Consider the following 13,754-nt stretch of genomic DNA (forward strand, 5'->3'; position numbering starts at 1 on the left):
ACTCAAATTTCGCCCAGAGCGAAGTAATTTTCTTTCGTGGTCTTAGTGTTCATATTAATGTTCCAGGTATACTGACTGAGCTGGTTGTAGATATCTAAATATTTGCTTTCACTCAGTTTCCCGAACATTTATTCTTGCATTTATTCACGAGTTCATGTTCCATCCTTCTAAAAGGAGATAGATTTTTATTTAAAAATTCTTGAAATTATCAGGTCTCTCCATTGCATAATCATTCCCACAGGAGAGGAGAGATATTTTATATTCACTTCGTTTTTTCTAAACTTTTTTTTCTCCAAAAGAATATACTTAAGTCATTCGATGTAAAGGATAAAGACAAAACAAAGCACCAAAAATAAAAGATAGATTAATGATAATTTTACTAAACCACTGCATATGGTTAAAGTGATTTTGTTTGGAGTGAAGAGGAAGAAGAGAGGAGACTGCAAATGAATGAGATGGACGTGATTGATGTATTAAGTAATGTTCATATGAATGGAGCCCTGGGATGGATGCGATTTCGCTAATCTGAGAGAACGTGTTCAGGATTTCACAATGCTTAATTTAGTTGTACAGGGATGGAACAGAAGCATTCGCTTAAAGACAGGTTTGCATTTTCAGAGTGGAATTTAATGTTTAAAACAAACTCAGAATAGGATAAAGGATTAGGTAGTTGAGAAGGGTCTATATAATTTTTTTTTTGTTAAAGTGATCTTGTTAGAGTAATTTAGTTTCATTACAGAAATTTAGAAAATACAGTCCGATGACGACAGTTGAGGAGAGAAGATAAATATATTTAGGAAACGATATTCAAATGTTTTATGATAACGATATGGGTGGAAAAAACTATTATGACGTATCTGATGCTGGAAGAATAGCGAGAAATGTTAATTCAATGGAGTAAATAGAAGCTTTTGCACTTTGAATTCGGAAATATATTGCAAGTGGGCAACGTTAGCTGCCTGAGTAATAGTATAAATCTGTGGAGTAGGCAAACCATTTTGGGGTAATTGTGAACAGGGACTTAAAATTCCAAGAACGTATTGAAGGTAGCACAAATGATTGTCGAAATAACGAGAAACACTTGGATAAATAGGAAAGGGGAAGTGTTTGGCTTTACTGGAATACTGGTAAGATGTAGGAGGAGTTTTAGACGATTGTATCAAGGTGCTGCTGTTTATAGAGAATATCACACATAAGAAGATAGACTGAGATGATGATATGGTTTAAATGAAATTTGTTCAAGGAGGGGTTTACCAGATAACTAACCAAGATATTTCAAGTGGAAACGGAGAGAAAGAAAATACAAATTCAATATCTGGAAATGTAATGGAAGGAGAGTTAAGAGGGTTTTTTTTTTCACTTATGAGTGAATGGAATTCTTTTCCCTGGTAGGCGATTACTAAAGAGATACTTTTAGCCCTGATGTAGCCTAATCGGTTTCGATGAAGCCGTTTGGTTGGAAAGACCTGGGATCGAATTCGGCCTGTGACTCGAGGGAACCACTACATCAGGGCTTTTCAATTAAACACGAGTTAGCTGGTCTCGTATGGGAGGGCGGTGTTGGAAATGGGGTGATTCATCTCTCAAAATAGACAACGCTCTCGCCGTGAACACACGAGTATGTACAGACAAAAATATCCTCAGAGAGATGAAGCAGTGGAATGACAAGCTGGATGAATTAAAATTGCCTAAAACCTCTGAGAAAAAACTTTATTTCGTTATCCTCTCTCATTAGTCTGATTTCAGAAAGTATAGTTCACAATAATAATAATAATAATAATAATAATAATAATAATAATAATAATAATAATAATAATAATAATAATAAGACTTCAGTTGGCTGTCCAAGACATTTTTACACTTTCTGGTCTTCAGTGGGATTCAAACAGACAACTTGTTTGTAAAGGAAATATGAAACAAAAAAGAGAAAAAAACTCACTGAGAACGAAGCCTTTTTTATATTTCTTCCCTCAGAAAAAGACTGCATATTAATCTCTGTCCCTTATTTAATTCAATTAGAAAATAAATCTATCACTTTTGTAATGAGCTCCATACACATGCATTTTTTATTGTCGAAATTCTCGAAATGATATTCAAAAAGATGTCATGTTGTTAGAGTGTTTACAATAAACGTCGTGAGCTGTCCGTGTGTTTCACAGATACATATAGAAGTGTGTTGTTGTTAATACAATTTGAAGTTTGTATTCAGATTGCAGGTTTATTTATATTAGAGAAGAAAATTTTCATAGAAAACTCCGCGTATCAGAAACTGTACCGTGCTGAAACGTTATATAAGCACAAAAATATTTTAATGGCTGAGCTAATTAAATTTATTTCAGATAACGAAAAGTCTGAGGAGTATTTTCATATCGAAGATTACAATTTTTCGGCAGTAAATACATACACAGCAGGACATTTCCTTTGGCAGGAAAATTCCTGTTCGGTGCCAAGTGTCCGAAACACCTAACCCACCTTTGGTTGAAAATCCTTTGCTCGCTTCAATGATCGATCGGATATCATCTCTGCTATTCAAATAATGAGTTGGGATTGCTTCCCACTATGATGTGAATGTTTGTGAAAGTGTTTAGATGACGACTGATTTATATCCCTCCTTGTGAACCACCAGCGGCCTTCATTAAGTAATGTGGTGGTAGTCTTACAGGTAACAATACAAATCTTTTACCGTTTAAACAATTTACAAACTTTTGTGAATGGAATTGCCATAAAAAGTAATGGTTCTACCCCACTTCGACAGATTTCGAACCAGAGGCGAATGCTGGTCTTGAAATTCACGCTTGCTCTTGTTATCGTTCAGGGAGTGAGAGGTGTGATTGAAGTCTGATTAGCGGAATAATGAATTACTGACCATTTAAAACTATATATTTAGAAATTTATGTACATTTAATCATACAAATACAACATTTATTTATTTTACAAATGATATTCTATCTTTTTCAATTTAGCTACTTGAATACAAATTCTACCCTACGGTTCTTCTTTATGAACTGATCAATCACATCGTCATAAAAAGTTGGTTGTAACTTAATTTTCCCATGCAACACGCGCACTTGTAAAGGGTGAAGCTCACTGGCTAGAGCTACGTTGACTGCGTACGGCCTGTGTTTAAGCAACAGAGTGAGACGACGTGAAATGGCTATGCGCGCGCATGAAATCACAGTGCTGCTGCGAGGACCTGGAAGCTCCTACAACCGAGCAAGCCAAGGTAGCTTTGACTAGACAAGCAAGCATCGGCCTTCGATACACAACGCAAAGCTCAATTATTGCCGCGGGAGCTTAAGACGTCTTCTGTCTACAAAAATAAACGCCTAAATGGAATGCTTATAAATGCATGCATTTATTAACAAATAAATATTACTTCTTTCTCAATTAATGAGCTTGCGCAGCAAGCATGGAGAATTCGCCCCTGTTATAAAGTTCGGTTGGATCCATAATAACCTCTAATTCAGCATACAAAATAGAGAGGATATATTTACAGTATAGCAATTCCAAAGAGTGCCAATTTCTTGAAAATATATTTATCAACAAATGAATTAAATTAAACGAATCAAAGGAAAAATAAATTAATTTAGGAAATTCTTTTGCGTATGAATTTTCATGAAAGTTTTAGCATCTAACCATGTACGTTTATTGAAGAAATGCATTTTGGAGTATTATTTATTTAAATGGTAAAAAAATGGATCTTTTATGTTTTAATTTGACTTTTGTGCATTATTCAAGAGCATCTATGAATAAATTATCCCTCATCTGGTGCACATGTAAACTAAACAACAAAAAAAAAGCCTTTGGGATAGCTGGTCATATAAAGTATAATTGTTCAGCTGTCCCTTTCTGCAGAAATTTCCTCTCACGCATGCGTGATTTCTCGAAATCTTCTTGACTCCCCGTCGCGTGTTCATTTACTCATTAAAAATGAAACAGATTACGGAAGTCATTTTAATTCCCGCAACATTCCAAGAACGAATCACGCTACGGCATGAATTTTAGAAATGCATTCTTCGGACCGTAGTGTGTGTGTGTGTGTGCGCGCGCCAGCTAGCGTCGTAACTCTTGAGATCTTAGTAGAGCGAACATAGTTTATGGTGGGAGGTAATAATTCTCTGGATTGTCATGCTCTGCAGATACACTCTTGCTCTGGAGAAACACGTAGAGTGTGGAAATAAATGAGACAAGCTTTGAGAGTTGATATTTATGTGCATGAAGTCGTAAACAAATTCTGTAACGTGTTTCGGGAGTTTACTCCAAGAGACTTGTTCTTTGATGGGCTGGGGGAGGCTTGCGAATGTTTTCTTATCAGATGATGAGTGTCAGAAACCGAAGCAAATTTCACTTTATTTCTATAATTTGTTCCTAATATTTTAAGTCCAGTTTTTGTGATTATTCTCAAAGAGAAAAAAAATACCCGTTAGACATAACCAAACTGCATTTATTAACAGTAAGCCAACGAGTATTTTGCAAAGTAATGTCTTCGTAACCTTGGAAGTAAAGATATCATTTGGCGGAAATACTTGGGTTCGAATCAGGGGCGAATTCTCCATGCTTGCTGCTCAAGCTCATTAATTGAGAAAGAAGTAATATTTATTTGTTAATAAATGCATGCATTTATAAGCATTCCATTTAGGTTTTTATTTTTGTATACACAGAAGACGTCTTAAGCTTGCGCGGCGAAGTAATACAACTAACATCAAGATTTACTGAATTTGGGAATAATATCATTATTTTAAATGCTATTATTCAAAATTGTAAATATTTCTATACTACCGAAATAAATGTTTCATATTGTGTTACGATAATGGAAAGAAAATTATATTTTTCGTTCGTTTACTTGTGGTCGAGAATTTCTATGATGGCACCAAATATACAACCTCATTCATTTAACATCTACAAAAATGTATCGTATGATACATTTTCTCATCACTTTGCCATCACTCTTTCGGTAGTTCAGATTATTCGGCGAACACTGTTCATGTATGTTAGCCAAAATCTGAATAATCTGAACTGACTTAAATGACAATGTTAACTGACATGAAGATTACCAGTGGGAGTCAGCAGAATGACGATGCCGTTGGTTAGATGATCACCCTAATGCTCCATGTAATTTATATTTGTTTAACAGCAGAAGGGAGGAATATATATTTCTCACTGTAAGCTTTGAGACTCGATTTAATTTCTCCCAATCTATTGGACAAGATTCTTTGGCTCATACTTAGAAAAGTGGCAGACCTCGCTTGAATGATATTCTTGAAATGCATCCACACCACACCCTCAAAAACCAGAATTTTGTCTAGTTTGGTTTTCACAACGAAACATAGCAAAAAGTACGGAGAGTTTTATAGCAAAATTGTTTAACATGCAAAATGAACATACTGAGAACTATTACAATGAAAAAAACATCGATGCCTGACTTCTACACAAGAATATTAAAGCGTCTTGAATTCGTGATCAAGTCTTATTGAATATGCAATTTCAGAGGAAACAAACGTTCTCTGAAAACCTTTAATTCCATTGTGCCAAAAGTCTTACTCATACAAATCATGGATGATATTATCTGTAAGTGACTTCCTTTATTTCTCAGACGTGTTCCATTGTTTTCTTAAGTCCAAGAATGGACAATCCCTATCTGCTGGCTTCATTCTCTGTCCTTACCCTACCAAACTTTGGTCATACATCAAAGTTATTAGACATTTTGCGAAGTACAAGCTAAATCCTAAACGAGCGCCATGTCAGCCATTGCTCGTGTAACACTGGATGGGATAAAGAGAAAGTACATCAAGAAATTGAAGTTCAATAATTCAACATCAAGCTGGAAACCAATAAACAGAGGAGTACGTCAGGGTTGCCATCTCTCATCGGTTTTATTTAATATATACATAGATAAAATCATAAAAGAATGGCAGATAACTAATGAAGGAGGATTCAAGATAAACCGTAACACCAGATTAGCTACTCTACTCAGCAAAAAGAAGAGTAGCTAATCTGGTGTTAGCAAAAAGAAGAGTAGCTAACACCAGATTAGCTACTCTTGTTTTTGCTGATGACCAAATAATCCTTGGAAACAATGAAGATGAATTACGAAAATCCTTATGCAGTCTAAATAATCTGATAAAAACATATCGTATGGAAATACCAACAGACAAAACAAAAGTCGTGGCCTTCAAAGATGCTAACCCAATAAGAAGCAAAATAGTAATAAACAACAAAATAACAGAGCAAGTAAATACATTCAAATATTTAGGTTGCACAATGTCATATGAAATGAAGATGATATGGAACCAAAGATATCAAACTTTTTAAAAGTAACAGGCATTACAAATAAAATTTTTAAATCCAATTATGTACAAAAACACACACGAATAAGAATTTACAATAGTTGCTAAACCAACCTCACTTTATGGCAGTGAGATATGGACAATAAAAAAAGCAGATGAAAAGATTTATTTATAAAAGACGTTGCATGTTATGTGTTTTTTTTTATTTAAATGCCATATAAGTAGCACATGACTGGCTCCTCTGGATGTTTCTGTCAGTTATTTGTTACCTTCATGTAAATTCATATTTGGTTCAGATCAGTATTGATCTGTATTGAAAACAAATCTGTATTGAACTAGTAACTAATCATCCGAAATGAAATTTCTGCGCAGAACTGAAGGAGTCACAATAATAGACAAAATGAAAAGCAGCGAAATCAGAAAAAAACTTGGAATTACACCCTCCCTAAATGAAACAGTGATTTGCTATAGAGAAAAATGGAAAGAACACGTACTCAGAATGAATAGAAGCAGAATACCTAAACAAATTCTAAATTACCACTCAAAAGGTACTCGATGCAGAGGAAGATCCTTAAAAAGATGGAATTGAGTCCGGAACAGACCACTTGGCCTATAAGCCTGAAAATAAGGACTTCTGCTATATTATTGCTCAGAGCAAAATTAGTTCTCGAAATTGAATGAATGAAATGTGTTTCTGTCTTGTTTCTTATGAGAACATTGGATTTACCCAGTTAATATAACTGGACAGTACACGCATATAATATCTGGTTAATGCAAGGGATACATTTGCCTATGCATGAAACAAGTGATTATACTAGATTTATGCTTCCTTGCCCATTGAAAACAGATCTTTATTGAACTAGTAACTTTTGACAGATGCACACACTAGTTGTTTTAAAAGTGAAGGCTTCTATGGGCTGCCAGTTTATGTTTACCGATACCTACATGAAATCATATTAGACATTACTGAGCCTTCAAACTATCCCCCTCCACCGACTGTTTTATGTTGTTCTTGAACATACTCATTAAGCATGACTTTGGGAGTTTGAGGGAAGGTGGTCTCATCATTAAGGTAAATTCGCTGACATTTTCCCTTACGTAACCATTCAAGAATGAACAACGTCCTTCGGCATGGTGCGTTATTCAGTTGGAGTTTCGATCTTCTGCGGGGTAAATGACATAAACATGCAGGAATGCACTTTGTCAGCAGTGATGTTCAGGTAGGCTGGATCACTCATCTCTCCATCTATTAAGATGAAGAGATCTTAAAAATACAAAAATATTCCTCACCGCCATCATCATGCTTTGTGATCAGGCATGATGGGGGGTACATGGGTTTGTATTGTTGTTACCATAGCGTCGACCTTCCTTCAGTCCTAATTATGTGTAATGGTGGCACCCACCTGAGCCTCAGATAAGGTGGGTGAAAGACGTCATCATTGTCCACAGAACTTCGCCGTAACTTTGAGAAATTGTAGAACGTTTGTGGACTTTGCGGTCCTCAGAATCCTTCGTTTGTCAGCATCTATCAGCTGCTCTTCCCCCCATGCCTAACACTGACTTGAACGGTTTCTGTTTATCACACCATTTTCGATCCTGTTTATCATAAAATGCCGATTAGAGTATCTTGTAAAGATACTCTAATCGGCGTACATTGAGAACATTTTCTGAAATGTGAGTATTATATTTATGTGTTTCAGTTGTATAAGAAATATACCGAAAGTGGGAACGTAACGACAATCATAAAAATCGTAGAAGTTAATGAATTTATGAGGAACAAAATATTTGTCGTTTTCTTAAGCATTTTCATATGAGAGGGAGCCATATTTGACAAACATGATATAATACTCTGATTTACACCGTGAATTCTTCTTCTCTATCCTTGGATTTTGTAACCATGGTTACGGAATAAAGTGATTAGCTCTGTGCCTATAGATATACTTCGTAAGTCAATTGCCTTTTCTGTATGAGAAACTCGAATGTATGCAAGAAAAACCCTGCTATCTCCGTATAAGACAGACTAATTCACATTCACTGGAAAATACCTGATAAAGTTCGTGGCGTCCTTGAAGGGGATTTGAACCCAGGTCTTTCTAACCGAGGGTCGTCGTTGAAACCGACTGAGCTTCGTAGACACACGTGTAAATCGCTTTAAATGATATCGAAATTCCATGGGAATTATTAACCTTTATGGAAAATTATGAATGAGAGAATATGCTAGTGTACGACATACAAAACTTCTACCACTCTTTTCAATAGTAAAACACGCACATTGTAGTAGCTCGTGCACTACTTTGAAATAGTGATAATTGTAAATTACAGGGGCGGAATCAACTAGAGAACTACATTATGTATATTAAAATCACAAATTGAATGCACCTACAAAACATCTATTTCCCTTTAGTATATTTCTTCAGTCTGTCGCTACGTTAAACTCTGCGGTACCTTTTTCAGAGACCGCAAGCCTAAGCGAAACGTTCTCTGGAACAGTTTCATCTCTTCAAGATATTCGTTGATACCATCTTTCTTTCCCGTAGCAAAGAAAGAACCAATGTCTAGCATGTATAGCAAAAAAAAAAAAAAAAAAAAATCTGACATCGGTTATGTTCCGATTCTTTTATGTATAACGCTCGTAGAGGAGTCAAGATAGAGCTGACTGCAACCATGCGTAAGGAAATATGTTTCGTTTATTGTTTTATTGGGTCTTCGATTACCGGCAACTCCTTTCACAATCTGTAAACAAGAACTTTTAATTACGTGAAAAGATATGTCCATTTGTATATTACCCAATGAGTTTATGCTTAGATTAAAACAAAATATTTATATAAAATAGAAGTGAAAGAATAAAATAATCTAGGAAATAAATAATTAATTTTCTGCTACTGTAGTTTTCACTAAAACAATAGTGTGTTTCCTATATACCTTTTCTGTAGATATATTCAAAGACTATAATTAAAATTAGCTTATAGGAGGAGTTAATCGACCGTGAGATGCGGTGATTAATAATACCCTTGGAGGGTAATGGATGGCAATGCTGTAGCCAATGAAGTTCTAACTGAGGCTCGGCTATTGCTGTTACCCTCTTGCCATGATCAGAGCTTTAATAGCTCAAAACACCTTATCCCTACACTGTCCTCTACAGATAACGGGGAAGATGAAAAGCATTCTTGCTTCGCCCCTTTAAGCCAGTCCTTATAAGGATAAGGTCAACACCCCATCCATACATTTTCTTCTACAGTTAACGGGGAATATGAAAAGAATTCTTGCTTCACCCATCTAGCCAAAAAAAAAAAAAAACTTGTTTCTGCAAGAACGTAGTTATAGTACTAGTACTTTCGTACTAGATCTAGTACTTTTTATAAATTTTTAGTATTCTGGTAAGTTCACCAAAACATCCAGTACTTTCGTCCTTCCGAATAATAAAAATAGCAACATGAGAGTTAGACATATGTCACATTCAGTGATACAAGCATGATTTCTCTTTTTTTCCCTCTTCCCTTCTCACTGTTTGCTAACCTTCTCTTCCCACTGATCCAATACTCACGCACTCCGACTGGCAAAATATATTCTTAGCTATTCAAAGACTTCTCGAGCCTTATAAGATCATTACAACAATGAAAACAAGTGGCAAACTTATAAGATGAGTAACCAACTTTTATTGGTGCAGAGCATCATTTGGACCCATTGAAAAGATAAATCCAGCCGACAATGATCAGTTTTTTGACATAGAAAATGTATATCTAGGGGCGTTATGAAGAGTTTGATAGAGAATGGCAACTTGGAAGACTGTAGAAGCATCGAAAAAGGTCAAGAATTCATTCTTTTTTTTAGAATAAATTTTTTGAAATGAAAAATGCTGTAGGAGAACAAATGTTTCCTAGCAACATTAATTAAAGCTGTATTGTGCCTCCCTCATTCATCAGCAGCAACTGAAAGAATATTTTCAGCAGTGATAATAAATAAGAAGAATAAAATAAGAAATCAACTAAACTACAAACTCCCTTGATGAATGGACTCCTTTTGACAAAAGAAAAATTGAAACATGTTTCAATTTCTTTATTAATTTAGCAAAATCTGCCAAAAATAATGAATAAATACTTCCAGTGTTTTTCTTGTGAGTGGGAATCCATGTATATATGCAAATAGCATATTAAGTAACTGAAAATTTAATGTTACATCATTTTAAACACTACACGAATCTAAAAATTATATGGTAATTAATACACATGTGAAGTGCTAGAGTTACAATTGGGACTTCTGTTTTGATGATTGACAGCTGAAGCTCTTGGACTCATAGATGACCACAGTGAGGTGAATTTGACTTATTTCTTTTCATATTTGTCTTATATGTGTTAATTTAGCAGTTTTACATTGAGCTCATCTATGATGATAAGGTAGTAATATCGTAAAATGCCCTAAATAGAGAGAAACGAAAGCAAATAAAAATCTAGTACTTTTTTTTCAGATTTAGTACCTTTTTTCCTGCATAAGTTGGTACAAAATACTTTTGCTGGGTGGTCACTCTGATCGTGTTTCCGTTATCCTCTCCGTGCAACCAGGGGCGGCTCGTGCCTAGGCACTGCGGAACTGCAGCACTCCCAATTTTTCTCGATATATAAATATATTTATTAATTTATTTATATTTGCTTGTAATATTTAATTTTATCACCAACAATCCTATAAAATTCTCTTATTTTGTATAAAAAATAATAAAAATCCATCTTGTAGCACTTAAGAGGGCGAAGGACGCTAGCGGCACTGTGTTTACCACAGCGTCATATTGCTACGCGAGCGAATATATGCATGTCATAGTGAGATGCGAGCTATTAGCGTAATGCGACACTGTCCGTCGCTCACTTCCACTGTTGTTTGTATGCAGTTTGCACCAGTAGATGAGTATTCGTAGTGCTTATCGTGTTTACTTCGTCTCTTTAAATATTTGGACATTACAATTAAAGACATAACATTTGTTGTAGTTTTTATTTTAGAACATTATTGAAGTTATGATAATGGATTTTATTTTTAATTAATTTTGAATTATACCAAACTGTATAATTTTATAGATAATAAATAGTATTGTTTCATGTTTAATTTTTTTTAAATTTTTACCATAATTTTGATATTTTATCCAAACACACTGTACTTACAGTGTGTATGTATATTTCGAAAGTTGCAGAACCACCACGATTTCAAGCCACGAGCTGCCACCGAATGCAACATTAAGGTTGTGTACAAAACCTTTGGTGGTAATCTACTCACGCATCAAACTAATTAACTTTTCTTGCATTTATTTGAAAGACAAAAATTGAAAATTTTGCAGTCACATGAGAACATTATTTGCATCACCATCCTTTCGCTTCTATGCATGTTTGTCCCTGTTTATTTTTAAACGTGCAAAAATAACAAAATGAAAAAATGTATTTTTAATACATTCCTTCTAGCAAATAAAGCGCTGTTGTTCTTTCTCTCTTACTTTCAGATATTGAAATTCTATTAGCTTTTTTTTTTTTACTTATAAGTATCATTGCTTACACTTATGTTACTTATAAGCGAGGCCAGTTATAGACCATCTTTCTTTCTACTCATCAACATTCATTCTTCCGAACATTCTCACACACACACACACACACACACACACACACACACACACACACACACACACACACACACACACACACACACACACACACACACACACACACACACACACACACACACACACACACACACACACACACACACGCACGCGTGCGCGTCGAGAGAGGGATTATATTGTCCAATGTTTAAAGGGAATCGCAGTAAATAAAATCCAATAGAGAACAGATAAAAACAACGTACCACATTAATGAGTTGGATAAACGACAATCCAAACTGCACCACCACCGTCTTGTTCATCACTTCGACAGGTCGGATGAGTTTGTTGTAATCCCGAAACAAGTCGCGGACTAGCCGTTCTTCGTCTTCGGAGCAAAGTACTGTAAGGAAAAAAAGAGGATGACATTTATTTTTCTGAACGTTATTTATTTATGTTTTTTTTTAGACTCGAAACTTTTTTCAGAGAACGATACCTATTAATTGTAGTGTTTTAACAAAAGAAGAGAAAAAACAGAAAAAAAAGGAATGTTATGCGACAAATCGGATCCAATGTGCGCAATGATTAATTGGAATATTTTTGTGTCGCGATACTGCGGACGAAGATCTAACTTTAAAGCCTTTTGAGAACTGAAGTTTTCGAAATCGAGTCATTGTGTCTACACCGCGCAGTACGGAGCGATTGTCGCGTGTCAAGTGGATGTTCTTGTCTGACTGGATGGCGAATATCGGAAAGTTGAATTGATAGCCATGCAGCTGTTTAGAAGCCTTTTGCTTCTCAACATGCTATGCTTAAAAATGATGAAACCAAAAGATAACTCGTCCAATCCTTCCATGAAGAGATCTCAGTTTTTATTTGTATTTGTTAATACGCTTATTGAGCTGATTTCTGCTTAATGATCGTTCTAATCCCCACGTACAATGCACACAATTTACGGTATTTGTTTACATAATGTCCTTATCTATTTCATGACCTTTGGTGACACAGATATTTCCTCTGTTAACGATGGGGTTTCACTTTTTGATAAATTAAATACAGAACAGATTCCGGTTCCAAGAAACATAGTAACTCATGGTATATAATAAAAAGTGTTACTTATTATAGAGTGTTAATGTCAGTCTCTTTTAAGTAAAAGAAAAAAAAAACGATTCTAGTTTGAAGTGAGTATACGTATTAAAATAACTGTTAAAATTTTCCATGAAAGCACATAGTGCATTTTAAATGATATCTCGACAAAGTAACTGCGTTGTCTACCATCGTTTATCTAACGATACGTCGATAATTCTTATACGCTACCTTTTAGGCAAGTCCCTTAAGAAATAACCGTGAATTTATGTGGTGTGCACATTCACCAATACTATTACTCTATCAGGAAAGTATTAGCTGTAGCAAACGGCAATATTCAGTGATGAACGAGGAATTATCGCTACAAACCAACCCGGCAATAACTCGAATAACCTTCCAAGTTTTACTTCTTCAGTAATTACTAAAATGGTTCGATAAATATTAGCAATCCAACCAAGCCTTTATAGATACACGCATCAAAATACGAGCACTTATTCAAAGTAATTTTTGTGATCACCCACTGACAGATTTTCAATTCTAGAAATTCTTAATTCAGATTTGAATCTTGAGTTCGAGATAAATCAAAACTATTTCAGAAGAACTTATAAAAGGTGCGTGGAAATACAAACATAACGCATAACAGGAAGTAAATTTTCGTTATATCTTCACACGAGTCATTTACGTTTGTTCTTTACAACAAAAGCACCCAAATAATGAAATCGCTTCATTTAGCCCATCACTGAATGCGATCTTTGCGTGGAAAATTTAATGGTTGGATAAGTAGAAGAGACCTTGATGTAATAGAGACC

General features: G+C 35.0%; 1 protein-coding gene across 1 annotated transcript in view; it reads right to left on the reverse strand.

Moving 5' to 3' along the window:
- The window catches only part of LOC150100561 (acetylcholine receptor subunit beta-like 1), a 171,414-nt gene that overhangs the window by 90,064 nt on the left and 67,596 nt on the right, over positions 1-13,754 (reverse strand). Inside the window, exon 2 of the mRNA XM_090401834.1 lies at positions 12,126-12,262. Within this exon, the coding sequence (XP_090257960.1) occupies positions 12,126-12,262 (137 nt within the window). The remainder of the gene's footprint in view (positions 1-12,125; positions 12,263-13,754) is intronic.

This window comes from Typopeltis vanoorti, chromosome 12 (assembly GCF_054136105.1).
Source record: "Typopeltis vanoorti isolate ZY-2024b chromosome 12, IOZ_Tvanoo_1.0, whole genome shotgun sequence".
Classification (NCBI taxonomy): domain Eukaryota; kingdom Metazoa; phylum Arthropoda; class Arachnida; order Uropygi; family Thelyphonidae; genus Typopeltis; species Typopeltis vanoorti.